Source organism: Hemicordylus capensis, chromosome 15 (assembly GCF_027244095.1).
Source record: "Hemicordylus capensis ecotype Gifberg chromosome 15, rHemCap1.1.pri, whole genome shotgun sequence".
Taxonomy (NCBI): Eukaryota; Metazoa; Chordata; class Lepidosauria; order Squamata; family Cordylidae; genus Hemicordylus; species Hemicordylus capensis.
In genome coordinates, this window is record NC_069671.1 from 11895944 (window position 1) to 11911118 (window position 15175).

General features: G+C 43.7%; 1 protein-coding gene across 5 annotated transcripts in view; it reads left to right on the forward strand.

Annotated features, from left to right (window-relative positions):
- The window catches only part of SCARB1 (scavenger receptor class B member 1), a 62675-nt gene that overhangs the window by 9647 nt on the left and 37853 nt on the right, over positions 1-15175 (forward strand). For all 5 annotated transcript variants that reach the window (XM_053280447.1, XM_053280449.1, XM_053280448.1 and 2 more), the window contains exons 2-3: positions 6341-6498; positions 11952-12093. In XM_053280447.1, coding sequence (XP_053136422.1) covers positions 6341-6498; positions 11952-12093 — 300 coding nt within the window. The remainder of the gene's footprint in view (positions 1-6340; positions 6499-11951; positions 12094-15175) is intronic.

Consider the following 15175-nt stretch of genomic DNA (forward strand, 5'->3'; position numbering starts at 1 on the left):
TAGTATTAGCTTGACCCCATAGTGCTCAGAGTTGGATATATGGTATGCAACCTCTTTGATTCTGAGGCAATTCTGAGGGAAGAGGATTTGAGGGAAGACATGGAGGTCTGGGAGGAGGAAAGATACTGAGTCTTTTGAGAAAGCACACCTTTTGTGGAAAAGTGGTATATCTATATTCCAAGTTTATCTAACATTCAATATTCTAAATTGAAACTAAATCAAACCTCGTGAAGATCTATATAATCTATATAGATTAGATTCCTTTATTACAGTCATCGACCAGATAAACAATCCTAATACAGTTTGCAGCAGACAATAAAAGCTACATCAAAGTATCTCCTTGTGTATTTTGCAAGCTAATTTTGCCACATTTAAAGAAATGAAATCTTCATGGTCAGACAGAAGGTGGTGCAAATAAAACGTCAGTATGGTTGGAGAAACTTGCTAAAAAAGGTGAAATAAAACTAATCTGAATGTCCTTATAAAGTGTGCAATAGAGCTCACCACATGTGTGGTTGTTTCTATGGCACCTGTGCCGCAAGGGCGTATACATTATATAAAATTTAACTTTTTTCCAACATAAAAAAGTTCACACAGCCATTTCCAGAGCTGAAAAGAATTAGAAGGCGTTTCCTTGTCTCCAAAGGGGCTCATAAGCTAAAAAGAAACAAGTTGTTCCAGTAAGAACTAATCAGCCTACTTGCCTTTCACTGTCTCTACAACTGGACTAAATTTGGTTTAAATCGTGGTCCACAAGTTAGATCTTTTGCACCTCAAATGTTCATGTGTCCACCATCTTGGATTGGGGTGGACATCATCGCACACCATTGAGGTGTTCCTGTGTGCCACTCACTACTACTGTACCAAATTTGGTTCAAATCGGTTAGACTGTCCACAGGTTAGTGCACTTGCACCTCAAAAGTTTATGAGTCTGCCATCTTGAATAGGGTTGGATGATATCATCACAGTCTATGCCGTTGAGGTGTCCCTGTGTGTCCTTACAGCTGCAGTAAATTTGGTTCAAATCGGTTAAGTGGTTCACAAGTTAGCCCACTTGCACCTCCAAAATTTACACGTCGCCATCTTGAATCTGTGTGGATAACATCAACACAAACTATGCCATTGAGGTATCCCTGTATGTCACTCACTGCAACTGTGACCAATTTGGTTCAAATTGGTTAGACAGTCCATAAATTAACCCACTTGTGCCTCATATGTTCATGCAACCACCATCTTGGATTGGGTTGGATGAAATCATCATAATCTCTGTCGTTGAGGTGTCCCTACAGCTGTAGCAAATTTGGTTCAAATTGGTTAAGCAGTTCACACGTTAGCCCACTGGCGCCTCAAAACTTCATGTTCCTGCCATCTTGGATCAGGGTGGATGACATCATAAACTATGCTGTTGAGGTGTCCCCGTGTGTCCCTACAACTGTACGCAATTTGGTTCATATTGGTCCAGGCGTTGTGAAGTTGATGGGACACACACACACACACACACACACACACACACAGAGCCAGGTGATCTCATAAGCCTACTGGAAAGTAGGCTAAAAAAACCCCAAGCGAGACACCAGCAACAGCCATGGAGAGGGATGTTAGGTTGGGTTCAGACAGCTGTTCTCTCCCTGCTAAATGTGAGAGCTGCCAATAAGAAGGTTCCCCTTGGCCCAGTTAGTGGGGATAAATTTTTGGATTCCTTCCAGTGATGTCAACATTAAGAGCTGTGTTTTGCTTCTGTTTTTTTTTGTTTTGGTTTGGTTTTTTTTTAGACTTCACTTGTTCCTTTTTATTTTTATTTTTTTAGTATTCTTTTCTTGGTGCAACTATCTTGCTTTGTTTCAGCTCTAAATGGAAGCAGCTACCAAGGGAGATGGCATCTCTTTAGTCCAAGACATCATTTTGAAAGCTCTTTTTTGCAGTGCCTTTCAAAGTTGAGAAATCGACTTCTGTCCTAACTGGAATTTACCATTTTGAGCTTGTCAGCTCTTGAAGCGTTTTCCATAACTCTGAAGGTCCATCTTGTACTGTTGTGTAATTCAGACCTTGACAAATTTTCTTGGGACCTAGAGGCCAACTCCAAAATTGAGGGGCCAAGCAGTGGACCTTTGGAAACATTTCTGGACTTCATGACAGACATTGTGGAGGGGAAGCTTAAATAGACTTTGCATAAGTAACATAGAACAAAAATGGGGTTGCCTGGGACAAATAGGAGCATAGGAAGCTGCCTTATACGGAGTCAGATAACTGGCAAGAGTCCTTCCCTGCTCGACCTAGAGATTGAACCTGAGACCTTCTGCATGCAAAGCAGATGCTCTCCCACTGACCTATGGCCCCATCAATGAAGATTTTATTAGATAACTCTCCCTCTGAATATTCTAGTCTAGGCATCACAGTTAAATTACTAGGTGCCCTGTCTCCCTGGAGCCTGGGATTTGTCAGGCCCTGATGTAATTTGTAGTTATATCTCACAAGATGTCCCCTGAGTGTAGCCTTGTGAAGTCAAGGATCAGCTCTGGTATGGAGTTGCCAGGGATTAACCTGGAATAAAGAAGGAAAAAATTCCTACCGTGACTATGGAAAACAAAAAAAATTCATGTGATGAAAAACCAAACATGTAAGATGTAGCTCAACATGAAAAAAGTATATTCAAAAATGAAAAGTCAATAATGAATAACCAATACACATGTACAAAAATCACAAGCCATTGATAAATAACCAATAACATGAATAAACAAGTGTTATGAAACTGAACTAAATAATTTCACACTAATAATACATAATGAAAACCAGTCAGTAATACATGGTACACAAAAAGCCTTCTCACATTGCTAAATGCATCAGTGATAGTCATCAGTTGGGGAAGAGATTATGATTGGGCCTGGCCAAAAATAGGGCAGCACGATGGAGAGGGCAGAGTCATGTAACAGAATGGATTGTAGATGACAAATGCGCTGAGTTCTCAGGACTGCTAGGCTGTGTCCAGCTTAAGAAATTAGAAGGTATGTCGTTTTGGAGGCTGATGAAGCTTTGGTGGGTGAAACGGCTTTTATTTGGAAGAGCCATCAACATTGATTTATGAACGACACCCATTCATCAAGTTTGCTTCTCTTCGCAAGGGCATGCACAGGGTGGTATTGAACAACTGGTGTTGAACATTTTGCCACTGAGGATATTTTAATCTCCTCTTGGGACCACATCTGACTCAGCGCATTTGTCATCTACAACCCATTCTGTTACATGACTCTGCCCTCTCCATCGTGCTGCCCTATTTTTGGCCGGGCCCAATCATAATCTCTTCCTCAATTGATGACTATCACTGATGCATTTAGCAATGTGAGAAGGCTTTTTGTGTACCATGTATTACTGACTGGTTTTCATTATGTATTATCAGTGTGAAATTATTTAGTTCAGTTTCATAACGCTTGTTTGTTCATGTTATTGGTTATTTATCAATGGCTTGTGATTTTTGTACATGTGTATTGGTTATTCATTGTTGACTTTTCATTTTTGAATATACTTTTTTCATGTTGAGCTACATCTTTCATGTTTGGTTTTTCATCACATGAATTTTTTTTGTTTTCCATAGTCACGGTAGGAATTTTTCCCTTCTTTATTGCTGGTTTCACTTCGTGACTGCTCCTGTTCTTTGTTTTGAGGGATTAACCTGGGGCCACGTATGTGTGCTCCCGCTGAACTACACCCCCGGATGTACCTGGATGGGCATAAGCCAGTGCCCATCACCCCTTCCATGTGACAGTGAAGCAAGATTTTTTGTTTGTAAGTTGTAGATGATAAATTGTTGCTTGCTTGAGCCAAACACCTGAAGTTAACAGCTTTGTGCAATAGGTCCCCTCCCTCTGATGCTAATTTGTTGCAAGAGTGACTCTTGCGCCTGGGAAACTAAACAAAATTGAAGGCTTCCCGGAGCTCAGAGCAGCCACTCGCAGAGATGGCTGCCCATTGGGTCTTTAGATGAGTTGCTGCTGTGGGGTTGCCTCTTTCCAGTTAAGCGGAAACACAGAGAATGAGATCCAATGGGGACAAGAAACTTGCTTGAATGCTCGGTAAAAGTCAGCTGTTTGGATGCAGTAATGTATATCTCCAACTTATTGCTGCAACAGTGTGTGCCTTGGCTATCGTAGGTTTGTGCTTATTTCTCAAAGGATCGCTGAGTGCCTTTGAGAGTGTGTGTAATAGTTCCCAAAGTACATGTACTGAATTGCCACTTGAGGCACTTGCGGGAATCCTAGCTGTATGGGCTGGGAATACAAAGATAGGTTTTGGTTTAGCCCTTATCAACTAGACCTTAGGACTGGCTTTCATTAAGGGTGAAAACCAGTTGTACATAGCTGGAATTCAGCACTCACTGTGGGTCCTCACTGGCCCTTTTTGAGCAGACCTTTTTTGAGTTTGGATATCATGTAGATCTCCACACTGAATTTAGTTCAGGAGCAACTTTAGTCCAGTTGCTAATGAACTAAATTCAGTTTGGCGAACTGCAGTCTCAAAAAGGGTCTGCTCGCACTTGCAGCCCAAGTTGGTTGTGCAGCAGGGGTGCAGTGGAGCGGGGATGCGCAGGTACAGAGCGCCAGTACATCTCGGCTTCTCTGGCTGTTGGGATGGGCATGGCCATGGGGGCTGTCATGGAGAGCGCCCTCTGCACTTCTGAATTGGCAACGACATCACTGCTGTGTAGAGTGCTGATTGGCTGAGTGTGGTGACAATCAGGGTGGATTTGATTTAAATCAAACTGATTTAAATCACGATTTAAATCACTAGCAGGGTGGATAAAAATGAAAAAAATCCGATTTAAATCAAAAAAATCCTATTTAAATAAAAAAATCCAATTTTTTTGATTTAAATCGGATTTTTTTTTATTTTTATCCACCCTGCTAGTGATTTAAATCGTGATTTAAATCGTGATTTAAATCAGTTTGATTTAAATCAAATCCACCCTGGTGACAATCAAGAAGCCATTCCCTCCCAGCCGTGTTTCAAGGTTGTGTGTATGTTTTTTTTAAAGCATTTGACTGAATAAACATGCTAGGCACCTGGGGATGCATGGCAAAATTTAAAGAAAAAGCTTTCCCAACTTCGGCGGGGCTGGGTGAGGAGCAAAAATTTATCCCGGGGTCAGAGCCAGCTATGTGTGTCTGTAGAAGAGCAAAGGGAAATGGAGGATATATGTTTCCCTAGAGCGGAAAAATCACACTGCTTCATGTCCTTACATATCCATTCGTTTCCAGCCTGTCTAGATTGCATAGGATGACTTTTCTTTTAAACTGTGTCCTTAGGAGTACAGAGGAGGTGGCAGGGTTTTTTCTGGCATCTTTGGCTTCTTTCTAGCTGGCATCTTTGGGTATTAGAAAACACGAGAAACAATTTATTGTTACAGAAACTCACCTGAGGGTTTGGATAGCACAGCTTCACATGCTGAGGCAGTACATTTCTCAACGAGTACCAGAGGCGAGAGTCAAAGGGAACAATCTTCCCGTTCATGTCCCTTGGGGTGCTTTTGAAAACTGGCTGCTCTTGAAAGGTTGCAAAGGTGCCAAGATCTCGTTTTCCTTTTATTAGTATAATATTTTTACGCAGTCCTTTAACCAGGTAGCCAGGATGGCCTATGAAGCGAAACTGAATAAGCTATACAATGAATAGTTTATAGCTTATTCGGCTTCACTTTGTAGTCCATCCTGGCAACCTGGTTAAGGGGCGATGTAAAAAACTCACAAAATGCAGACACTGCAAATCAAGGAGTATACAACGTGTAGTTAAACTCTGGAATTCACTGCTGCTGGATGTGGTGATGGCTACCAATCTAGATGGTTTTAAAAGAGGATTTGACAAATTGATGAAGGATAGGTCCCGTGTTCCCTGTAACAGGGATTCCCAGATGTTGTTGACCATAACTCCCATCATCCCCAACCAAAGGGCATTTCAGCTGGGGAAGATAGGAGTTGTAGTCAACAACATCTGGGAATCCCTGTTACAGGGAACACTAGATAGGTCCATCAACATGGCTCCTAGACTTGATAGCATTATACTTCCATTAGGATCAAAGATGGCATGTCTCTGAATACCAGGTGCTAGGAAACCTCAGTGGGAGGGGGCAGTTGCTCTCTTTCCCTGGCTTATGGGCTTCCCAAATGCATTTGGTTGGCTACTATGTGAGGTCGGACTGGGTGAGCCTTGGCTTTTCTTTTCCAGTAGGGCTTTTCTTCCGTTCTCTGTCTCTTTACTGTAGTTGTGCAGTTCATTGGTAGAAGGGACACCTATTTGTGGTCCATGTTGTATTATAGCTCTTATTGAATGTTGTCTTGTCTTTTATCATTTACAGAATGTGAGACTAGAGCCCAATGGCATGGCTTTCAATATGTGGAAGGACATCCCAATTCCTTTCTTTTTTTCAATCCACTTGTTTGAGGTGGTGAATCCCAAAGAAGTTCTCAGTGGAGCCAAGCCAGTGGTGAATCAGCGAGGTCCTTATGTGTACAGGTTTGAGCTCTTCTTTTCCATTTGTTTCCTGCCTGTGAGAGGGTGGGGGCATTTTAAAATCTTGTCTCTGGGCCTACTCCAACCTTGCTATGCCCCTGTGTGGCAGCTTCCTATGTTCCTATCCCAGCACAGCATCTTTTCCAGTGGCTGTTTGCTGATATCTCCTTGTGTCTTAAAAAAAGATTATGCATCTATTTGGGCAGGAAATGCATGTTCTTATTTCTTTTGCTGTGTGAGCCGCTTTGAAAGCATTGTTGAAAAACGATAGGATGGTGGTGGTGATTATGGAATGTCTGATCCCGGCTCACAGCTCACAACACTTGCCTGCTTGCAGGGCAGCAGAGATCCACCAGCTCTTCCCACTGCACACAGTTGCACGGACCATCTGGAAAGACCACCAGCAACTCCAGCTCCAGCTTAGGGCTGTAGAGTATGTGTGCGTGCAGATGCAACTGCAACTGGAGGTTGTGTGAGCTGGGAAGGAAGGAAGCTGTTGCTGGGACGCCTCTTCCACAAAGAAAAAACTGGGGACGTCTCCCATTGATTGCAAGCTAGCTATTAAAATGAATAATACATCATCAGTAACATCAATTATTATTATCATTATTATTGGTCCTTTTAAGTAATAGCTGATCTGGCATTCAGCAGGCGATTGGGGCTATGCCCGCATATATTTCCCGCCTGGCCGCCGCGAGCATTTGCAAGGAGAGAGGATTCGGCGAGAGAGCATCAGCACATCCATTTTCGAGAAGCTGCGGCGGTTCACATCATTGTTGATTCAGCCACCTTAATTTTTCATGATTCAGTGGATTTTACTGTCTTACCAATGCTATTTACTTAAGAGACATCCATGGCTAGGAATAAGTGCAGTTTAGAACCAGTGCTTAATTTCTAAAATGAGTGATGCCAGGAGCAAGCCACACACTCAGCCCTTGGAGCCCTCTGATCCCTTCTTGCAGTGTGTTCCATTTGGTGCAGCTTCAGCTTTCTTGGATTTACACAGTTAGGTTGCCAGTGCTCCAGGATAGCCCTGGGAGTCTGGAGAGAAAGCAGCATCCATCTCCAGAACAATCCTGGAGATTTTAATGGTCTGTACCAATTTTGTAGAGGCTCTTCTTTCCAGTTTGCAAACTGCAAGCCAAGTCGCTCTGGCACCGCAGACCTGAAATCCCACTTCTCCATTTGGAAAGGCCTCTCCCTGCATGTCCAGGCATTGTTGCAAAACATCTACCACACCCACACGAGCTTCGCCCGCCGCTGCCTAAAAACCACCGCTTCAAGCCTTAACAGTTGCAAAGAGGGTTCTCTACTCACCGGGACCATCCAAACGGGGGGGGTCTTAAGTTTTGCAGCCCCGTGTCGTGCACGCACAGCCATGGTGGGAAAAATCAAACCAGCGGCGGGCCTCCTCGTTGGTGAGAACCAGCACTTTGAATTGGACATGGAAGCCAAGAGGTCACCAGTGCAGTGACTGCAAGAGAGGCGTCACACTATCATATCTCCTAGCGCCCGTAAGCAGGTGGGCCGCTGCATTCTGAACCCACTGAAGCTTCTGGGTCATCTTCAAAGGCAACCCCAGGTAGAGCGCATTACAGTAATCCAGACAAGAGATGACAAGGGCATGAATTATCATTGCCAGGGCCTGCCAGTTGAGATAGGGCCACAACTGGCGGACCGCCAAAGCTGGGCAAAGGCACCCCTGGCCACAGCCTCCACCTGCTGTTTGAGCAGGAGCCACAAGTCCAAGAGAAACCCCCAAGTTGCAGACCACCTCCTTCAGGGGCTGCGCAACTCTGTGCAGGGAGAGACTCCGACTCTGCAATTGGCCAGATCGAGGAGTAAGCAAGAACAACTCAGTCTTGGAGGGATTAAGTCGGAGCTTGTTTTGGCCCATCCAGACCCTGACAGTCTCCAGACACTGGGCAAGCGCAGAAACAGCATCTCCGGAGTGGCCTGGGGTGGCAAGTTACAACTCAGTGTCATTGGCATATTGATGGAATCTCACCCCAAATCGACGGATGACCTGCCCCAGTGGTTTCATGTAGTTGTTAAAAAGAACAGGTGCGCCCTATCCAGGGCCCAAACCATTAAAGGCTTTAAAGGTAATAACCAGCACCTCGAATTGGATCTAGAAACAAATTGGCAGACAGTGCCACTCTTTCATAATAGGTGCAATATGTTCTGAGCAAGGAGTTCCAGACAGAACCGTCATTTTGTGTTCTCCCCACTCACCAATAACTTTTCTCTGCCAGGGTTTGGAGCCCATCACCATCCAGAACCTGATTCTCCATGCTCTGATGAGAATAATGGTACCCCGCTTATACTTGTATGATCTTGGATATGACTGATGTACATTTGCTTACAGACTATTGGGTGAAAAAGCTGTGTTCATTCTGTGCAACTTAGCTGGTGATGTATATTGCGTTGGTGCCAGACAAACTCTCAAGGAGCTCCCAAAACACCCTTTGAAATTGCGGCAGTAGGTCAAGCGTGGATGGTGCCAGTGTCCAGTAAGAGCCTTTGCACGCATGAGTTTTTCTCAGTGGGTTTAGCTGCTGGCATAATGCCCAACTTTGTTCTCTGCCTATATGTTGTCTGAGCAGTTTCTTAGCTTGCTCAAGGGACTTTGAATGTATGCATTGTCACTCTTTCCAAAGGAATTGGGTAAGCGAAAGCTCATTAGTGCAAATGTCTTCAGTTTTCCCTGGCCTAGATTAGATGTTAGAGCAATTTGTGTGGGTGAGGGGTTACTCTTATCCTTCCTCCAGCTTAGCCCCAAAGCATCTAGACTTGTGTGGCACGTAGCATGGAAGGCTTTTGGCCGAGTTGCCTAATTCACATCCTCTTATAGCCCTTAAAGGGTTGCTAGTCACTTAGCTGACAGCAGTTGTTGCTTTCAACCACTGCTGTACACTGGGTGGCTCTTCAGCTGCACAGTTTAGGAGGGAAGGGGGTCTGTCTGCTGAATTGCTCTTGACCATATAGCTGTCTTAATAACACAAGAGCCTTTATCAGAAAAGGTGCGGACACCCTGGCAATTCTCACAGGTGCACGGGTTCTGGTGCTCAAGTATTGCATACCCCATTAATTCCAGTAGAGATGTGTACAGCCAGTGTGGTGTAGTGGCTAGAGTGTTGGGCTAGGACTGTGGAGTCCTTAGTTCACATCTCCATTCAGCCATGAAACTCGCTGGGTGACTCTGGGCCAGTCACATATCTCTCAGCCTAACCTACCTCACAGGGTGGTTGTGAGGATAAACCTACCCATATACACCACTCTGGGCTCTTTGGAGGAAGAGAGAGAGATAAATATTAGATCGATAAATAAATACAATGTTACGTTGGGATGGGGTTTTCGCACTAAGGGGTCTTTAGAGGGAGGAAAACAAGGGAGGCCAGATACAACTTTTACACCATCGTATATAACTCTTACTAATGTAAAAGCTATATAAGCGTAAATACTTTTAGTACTGGCAGCAGTGACACATGATTATGATGGCAAAAATCATAAAAGCAACAATAAAGACAAATAATGACAAGACCTAATCACATGTCTCATTCATATCACAGACGGACAGACATGGACCTACTCACTGACTGAATTGGAAACTGGCCACATTTCCAGCTGGTAGGCACAGATTATTGAGGGGTGGAGAAGTCATTGTCTGTACAGACACCTGTTGCTGGTTGATGCTGGAGACTTCTCTGATCTAGTTCTCTCAAAGGGAAAGAGTAAGTCAGGGAAGATAACTGAAGCCGAACATCTGCAGGAGGATCTAAGTTGTGCAGTCCTGGCATCTTTCTTTCTTTCTTTCTTTCTTTCTTTCTTTCTTTCTTTCTTTCTTTCTTTCTTTCTTTCTTTCTTTCTTTCTATTCTTCTTGCCCATTTTGTTCTCACAGTTGCTATAGCAAAATGCAGCCAATGATGTGGCAGTCACACAGTTACTGATGGCAAGAAGTGGTTGTGACTTATCTATGCCCCAGGCTGAAGGTGAACAGGAAGATTCACTAGCATTCAGAGAAAGAGCCAGTTACATAAAGATCCAGAAGACAGCCCAAAGAGTTGTACAGGGCAACTAAATGTTCTCTTAACAATGGCTTCAAAGAACATGTCACTGCTTGTGCATGGGTGGCTTCAGCTAGGTCTGCTGATTGCTAAAAGGTGGATATAACACAGCGTCATTGTGGTCTTGTCCTGGTAATGATTGATTTTGCAAGGATTCTATGTGAACTGCTCTTTTTGAGTTACCAAGAAGTGGCACAGAAACCAGGGCATTAGCCAAACTGGCCAGCATGAAGCTCTGTGAGTGGTTACTGTTAAATAGCAAATACTGGTACTGAATGCCACAGTATAGTAAACATCAGTGCAGAGAGAGCACATCAGACAGCTTCTGAAGGTCATGCTTTATGGCTGCTGTGATCTTGTAATTGCCTTTGGTGAATATCACTGTAATATGGTACTAAATACAACTATATCCTAATGCAAAGAGAGAATGTGGCTGAATGGGCAAGTGAAAGGTGTATGAGTAATTAGAGGAAGGGGAAGATTCTAACAACTGGCTGAAGACAGAGACACAATGCCACAAGTCTGCACCCCAAAGAAGCAAGGGAACTCCTCTCCTGGAAAGTCATGTGTCCAAGAGACCCTGAGATGGCAGGCAGCCAAAGCCTGACCCCATTGGAACAAACCAACCCAGATGGAACCTTGGGGTTTTTCCAATATACTGAGAAAGCAGGTCTTTCTCTCTCCAAACATCCAGAAATGGGGTGATCTGGAGAAGATCATACTATGAAGACAACTCTTTTGAAGTTTGACTATGAAGGAGACCCTTTGAGAGAGCTAGATCAGATAAGTCTCCTGCATCAACCAGCAATGGGGGTCTGTTCAGACAATGACTTCTCCACCCCTCAGTAATCTGTGCCTACCAGCTGGAAATGCGGCCAGTTTCCAATTCAGTCAGTGAGTAGGTCCATGTCTGTCTGCCTGTGATATGAATGAGACATGTGATTAGGTCTTGTCATTATTTGTCTTTATTGTTGCTTTTATGATTTTTGCCATCATAATCATGTTCCACTGCTGCCAATGCTAAAAGTATTTACTCTTATATAACATTTACATTAGTAAGAGTTATATAAGATGGTGTAAAAATTGTATCTGGTCTTGTCATTATTTGTCTTTATTGTTGATGGCTGGGGGGTGATGGGGATTGTAGTCCAACAACAGCTGGAGGGCTGAAGTTGTGCAGCCCTAGTTTACACTGCGAGTTCCCAGCCTTGGATCCCCAGATGTTGGACTACAGCTCTCGTCATGCTCCACCACAATGGCCAATGGCGAAATGCACAATTGAAGAAAAATCTCCCTCAAATGTCCTCCCTGAAATCGTATTACTTTTGGAAGAGGTATTGAAATGAGAACTCTGGTCTGCTGAGCGAAATTGGGCTTCTCTCTTGCAGGGAGCACAGGCAAAAAACAAATATAACCTTCCATGACAATGGTACAATCTCCTTTGTGGAATACCGGCGATTCTTCTTCGAGCCAAGCATGACGAACGGGACAGAAGACGATTACATTGTGATACCGAATATCTTGGTGCTGGTAAGAGGGTTTGCTGCTTCTGTGTGAGATGGATTTCATTTCAATGGGTTTTCCTTGGGTTGTCTGTGCCCCCTCCATGGGATAGTGCAATGTGGATACGGAGCCTAGCTTCCCTGTAATCTCTGCTTAAACAAAATGCACACAAAGCTTGCATCTGAAAGTGTGCCTGTTGAAAATCTCGAAAGCCAGAGAGGTGGGCAGGGCTTCACTCTTCCAGGGCGCTCTCCACAAATAACAGAACCAGAATAAATTAAGAACAAGCCCTGCTGGATCAGATCCAAGGCCTGTCTAGTCCAGCATCCTGTTTAGCAAGAGGTGAGGACATGCCCTCTCTCTTGCTATTGTTCCCCTGCAACTGGTATTTAGAGGCATCTTGCCTCTGAGGCTGGAAGTGGTCCATAGTGATCAGAGTAGTAGCCATTGATAGACCTGTCCTCCATGAACCTGTCTAAGCCCCTTTTAAGGCCATCGAAGCTAGTAGCCATCACCACACCCATAGTTTAATTATACGCTGTGTGAAAAAGTACTTGCTTTTGTCAGTCCTAAATTTCCCAACCTTCCGTTTCATGGGATGAGCCCTGGTTCTAGAGTTGTGAGAGAAGGAGAAAACATAATCTCTGTCCACCCTCTCTACTCCACGCATAATTTCACACACCTCTATCATGTCTTCCCATAGTTGCCTCTTTTCCAAACTAAAAAGCCCCAGCTGTTGCAGCTTTGCCTCTTAAGGAAGGTGCTCTAGGCCCCTGATCAGTTTGGTTGCCCTCTTCTGTGCCTTTTCCAATTCTACAATGTCCTGCCTAAGATATGGTGACCAGAACAGTACACAGTACTCCAAATGTAGCCACACTGTAGATCTGTATAAGGGCATTATAATATCAGCGTTTTTATTTTCAATCATTTTCCTAATAATCCCTAGAATGGAATTTGCCTTCTTCACAGCTGCCGTGCACTGACTTGACACTATCAACAAGCTGTCCACCACAACCCCAAGATCTCTCTCCTGGTCAGTCACCGACAGCTCAGACCCCATCAATGTGTTTATAAAGTTGGGGGTTTTTTGCCTCAATATGCATCACTATACACTTGCCAACATTGAACCACATTTGCCATTTTGTCACCCACTCACCCAGTTTGGAGAGATCCTTTTGGAGCTTCTCACAATCTTTTTTGGATTTCACTACCCTAAAGAGTTTAATATTATCTGCAAATTTGGCCACCTCACTGCTTACCCCAACTTCTAGATTATTTATGAATAGATTATTTATGAATAAATTAACTAGCACCAGTCCCAGTACAGATCTCTGGGGGACCCCACTTCTTACTTCCCTCCATTGTGAAAACGGTCTGTTTACTCTTACCCTCTGTCTCCTGTCCTTCAACCAGTTACCGATCCATACATAAACCTGTCCCCTTATCCCATGACTGCTAAGTTTACTCAAGAGCCTTTGGTGGGGAACTTGGTCAAAAGCTTTTTGCAAGTCCAAGTATATAAACTGGATCACCTTTATCCACATGCCTGTTGACACTCTCAAAGAACCCCAAAAGGTTGGTGAGGCAGGACTTGCCCTTGCGGAAGCCATGCTGGTTCTCCTTCAGCAAGGCCCATTCTTCTATATGTTGAACAATTTTGTCATTGAGTATGCTTTCCATCATTTTACCAAGCACAGAAGTTGAGCTAACTGGCCTGTAGGGTCCCAGATCCCATTTTGTAGATCAGAGTTACATTAGCTACTTTCCAGTTCTCTAGTACAGAGCCCAATTGTAAGGACAAGTTACATATTTTTGCTAGGAGATCAGCAATTTCACATTTGAGTACCTTCATAACTCTTGGGTGGATGCCATCTGGCCCTGGCAACTTGTTAATTTTGTAGTTTTTCAAGACAGTTTAGAAAATCCTCTCTCATCACCTCATATTGGCCAAGTTAGCCTGAGAAGCTCAGTTCCGGAGCGGGTATATGCTCTGTATCTGCCAGTGTGAAGACAGATGCAAATAATTCATTCAGCTTATCTGTACTTTCCTTAATAATAAGGGTTCAGCCTCCTGCCTGGCAGGTTTTCTGCTTCTGATATATTTAAAGAGGTTTTTGTTATTCACCTTGACACTTCTAGCTAGATTTTTATTTATTATTTATTATTTCATTTATATCCTGCTCTCTCTCTCCAAGGAGCCCAGAGCAGTGTACATGGTTATGTTTATACTCACAACCACCCTGTGAGGTAGGTTAGGCTGAAAGATACATGACTGGCCCAGAGTCACCCAGTGAGTTTCATGGCTGAGTGGGGATTTGAACTCAGGTCTCCCTGGTCCTAGTCCAACACATTAACCACTACACCACACTGGCTCTCTATAGGTCCCCCAAACTCTCTTTTTGCATCCCTTATTGTCTCGTTGCATTTCTTTTGCCAGAGGTTGTGTTCCTTCCTGTTCTCTTCATTTGGTCAGGACTTCCATTTTCTGAAGAAGTCCTCTTCCCTTTTATAGCTTCCCTGACTCTTCTTGTTAGCTATGTTGGGTTCCTTCTCAACTTGGTGGGACAGTACCTTTCTTCCTTCTTCCAAGAATTAAAGCAACTGGCAGCATAAAGCATACTAAATAAGATAATTTGCAGAATGTGTACCTAGTGGTGGTAAAACTTAACTTTCTCTCATGAATTGCCCAATACATCATTTTAAAAGATGTTGAAACTATACACAGTCCTGCATACACATTAATTTATTTGAGGATGGTGATTGAATCAGGGGATAGGCCCCATCTTGGTGGCAGAGCTTTGTCTGCAGAAAGACCCAGATTTAATCCTTGGCAGTACCTCTAAGTAGAACTAGGAAAATCTGAGACACTTGAGAGGCACTCATGGTCAGTGTGGCTCAGGATTACACAACTTCTGCCGTCTATCTACTGTACTTCCTTAAGACTTCCAGAGTCCTGTACTTTCTTGGTAGTTAACAAGGGCATTAGCAAATGTATGATGTGCAAATTTTGCCTTGTGGTGGTGTAGGAAAAACTGCACAAATGTGGAAGTACTGTTCTTATTTTGCCCATCTCTAGTGCTAATATCACTTTGCATGCATTAACTCAGGG